At 55.1% G+C, this 2,950-nt stretch overlaps 3 protein-coding genes across 3 annotated transcripts; 2 read left to right on the forward strand and 1 right to left on the reverse strand.

Annotated features, from left to right (window-relative positions):
- Window positions 1-249: 249 nt before the first annotated feature.
- SPRG_17157 (hypothetical protein) lies at window positions 250-1,066 on the forward strand (the record flags this gene model as incomplete). Its single annotated transcript, XM_012356495.1, has 3 exons — window positions 250-522; window positions 587-768; window positions 811-1,066. 3 exons carry the CDS (start codon window positions 250-252, stop codon window positions 1,064-1,066), a joined length of 711 nt encoding a protein of 236 aa, XP_012211885.1.
- Window positions 1,067-1,251: 185 nt separating this feature from the next.
- On the reverse strand, window positions 1,252-1,674 carry SPRG_17158 (hypothetical protein; the record flags this gene model as incomplete). Its single annotated transcript, XM_012356496.1, has 1 exon — window positions 1,252-1,674. The coding sequence occupies one exon, from the start codon at window positions 1,672-1,674 to the stop codon at window positions 1,252-1,254; it is 423 nt and encodes a 140-aa protein (XP_012211886.1).
- A 931-nt stretch (window positions 1,675-2,605) lies between these two features.
- On the forward strand, window positions 2,606-2,931 carry SPRG_17159 (hypothetical protein; the record flags this gene model as incomplete). The annotated part of the gene is made up of 1 exon (XM_012356497.1): window positions 2,606-2,931. A coding segment is annotated over one exon (326 nt), but the record flags the coding sequence as incomplete, so codon positions are not given.
- Window positions 2,932-2,950: the final 19 nt, after the last annotated feature.

Consider the following 2,950-nt stretch of genomic DNA (forward strand, 5'->3'; position numbering starts at 1 on the left):
AAGTGGCTTCTGCACTTCAAGACGCCGTCGACGACGCGACAACGATCAACGCCAAGCTCCGACAACAAGTCGAGTACCTCACCAGTCTAGGACATTGCTTGGCTTCCTGGACGGCGGCAATCGACCGTCGGTGTAATGTGCCGGTATACAGTGGCCTCTCTGAGATTGCACTTTGAACTTATAGTTTTTGGGCTCTAGGAGGCATGCGAGCCGTTTACGTGGCAGCACGTCTGGCTCCCGACCGACCCGATGGCTCGTCGCACGAGTTTGGACTGGTTCACCCAGCGCCTCTACCACAACACGGACCGAATGCTTGCGCGCACGTCGTTTCCGTCGACGCCTATGCGGGTCATGGACCACGTCGAGATTGATCACGGCAATGGCTTGCTGGACCGTATCGCGCGTCTACAAGTTGATGTTGCGCTCTCATTGGAGGACACGTATGCGGCCATGCGCACCGCGATCTGGTCGACGTTGCGTGGCGACAACGCCCCCGTGTCGACGACGTATCTCGACCACGAGGTGTGTTCTTTCCTATTGTGCGTGCGCGCATACGCTAAGGGCGACGCGCTCTATTACCGGGTAGATGGTCGAGAGCATCGATGTCAACATGTATTACCAACGCATGCGCACCCCCACCAACAATTGCCAGTACAACGTTGGCCGCGAGTTCAAGTCTCACGATCGAATCGTCTTTTTGGTGGGTAACGTTCGACCGGCCGCCGACCCGAACGCGACGCATGTCGGCTGGCGCTCGCGTCTCGCCTGGTACCAATTCGTCTGATTGCGAATTCACCATAATGATTTTAGGTACATACTGGAGCGATTGGGACCATTAACAACGCGGGTACGCGTGCTTCTCTACAACGCGCCGTGCATCAACGCCAACGGCGAGTATATGACGTGGCACGAGGAGCATTGTAAAATCGACTGCTCGTTTTGCCACGTCCCCGAGGCCGATCGGTGGACGACGCACCAGCGCTTCATGGACGACTACGCGGCGATGTACCTCACGGAGCAGTGGCATGAGCTGGGCCTGCATTTGCTTCCGACGGTACCGAGCTAACTCGTTTCATATGATTGTGTGTGACGCTCAGTATACGAGCGTTTACAACTTGTTCGATAATATCGGGCTACTCGATGGTCCACGGCGACGGCTTGCCGTGGCCACCGCCTATGTCTTTCGAGGCAACTATGTACAAAACGTAGAATAATACAGTATGTTTTAAGAATAGGCGCTGATGACTGCGATCACAGTCTATCTGGCTCATCGTCCACCGCTCGTTTTCGCTCAAGGCGCAACTCGCACGTCGTGGCCCGGCGGGATGCGCGGATGTGCGCAGCGTCTGCGCTAAAGTCTTCCACGAGCCGCGACGGATAACTGAGTTTCTTAAAGATCGCGCGGCGCTCAGCACTGCTGTACCGGTTGATACGGCGCGGGGCCGTCTCGGTTGAGGCAATATCCACGCACTGCACTCGCTGATGGACGTACGCCATGCCGAGCGGAGGTCCGTCCTCGCTCGGAACGGAGCTGCCGCCGTGCGCGCGGCGGAATTCGTACACCGTCGCGCTGCTAAAGTGTACCGTCTTGGCGCGCTTTGGCGTCGATGGCCCGTCGCTGCTACGTGGCCGCTTCTTGGTCCCAGTGCTCTCGCCTTGCTTGCGCTGGAGCATGCTGCGTTACGTGGCGAATGCACTTGTGGCGAATTGCACCATTTTTGGCGCGGGAACGCAGGTTTACAAAGACACGCAATGCGTTTTGGTGAAAAAAGATGTGAAAATTTGCATGCATGGGCGCCATCCACAGTACGGTTGCATGTGTGTGGTATGCAAGAGGTTTTCCCACGCTATTTCTCACGCATGAAAACACCGTGTGATGGGTGGTGGAAAACGTAGACAGTAGGAAACTTTGGACCGCTTGGGCCGTTCGTTTCGCAACATCAATGCACAGATTGTCATGTAAAACTGCACATAAAAGGAGCATGTGGTCTGGTGCGTAAAAACGAGGGACATTATACATTTTTGTACTAGTACCGATCGGTCCACTGTATCTCAATGGCGCAGCTTTGCCTAGGTGCACACAGAACATATGATGTACAAGCTCACAGAACATATGGTGCGGATGGAACGCATCTCTCTCATATCTTCCCGACCCTTGCAACCCCTCAACCCAGGGGATCCACAGAAATGAGAGAATACACTCTTACTCCCAAACTCTTTAACCCGGGGCTTTAATGACCTTTAGCGCCCTCAAACCCTCGCAGCCCCTTTAGGCCGCATACACCCACCTGCTTCCTGGCCAATCAAAAACACCAGGACCCCTGCAGACCATCTGTTCTGTGTGCATCTAGATACCAATTCGGGATGCACCCAAGCGTTAGCCGGGTGGCGAACAACTTGTTTTCCAAAGTGCCAACTCGCGACCTACCACGGATGTTTCTTTGAGCATTCCATTGTCCACGCAGCATTTGTTCATTGGTTTCGGTATGCTGGCTGCTTAGAATGATGGTAGATGGACGCGAGTGTAGGCGATCCCAATCAAGCTGATCAAAGGCCGTCCGTCACACAGTCTTGAATTGGCTTGATCGCAACGTCTTTGCAAACAATGCTATCGAGCCCCACAAACGACGATACGTGCGCCTATGCACCGAGCTCGACGCCAAAAGCCAGCGCGCCTCCAGTCTCAAGGACGCCGGTCAAAGTGCCTCTCGCCAAGCTCTTTTCGTTTGCTGACAATACGGACAAGGTCCTCATCGCGCTCGGTACCTTGAGTGCCATGGTCACGGGTGTCCTCCAGTCCATCCAAATCGTCTTCTTTGGTGATGCCCTCAACGCCGTGGGCCCCAACCGCCTGAGCGACGATACCGAAAACTTCCGTGCGGGCATCCGCCGCATCGTGATCCAGTTTGCTGTTGTCCCGATTGCACTTCTGTCCGGTCTCGCACAGATT

The sequence above is a fragment of the Saprolegnia parasitica genome (genome assembly GCF_000151545.1).
Source record: "Saprolegnia parasitica CBS 223.65 unplaced genomic scaffold supercont2.485, whole genome shotgun sequence".
Lineage (NCBI taxonomy): Eukaryota > Oomycota > Saprolegniomycetes > Saprolegniales > Saprolegniaceae > Saprolegnia > Saprolegnia parasitica.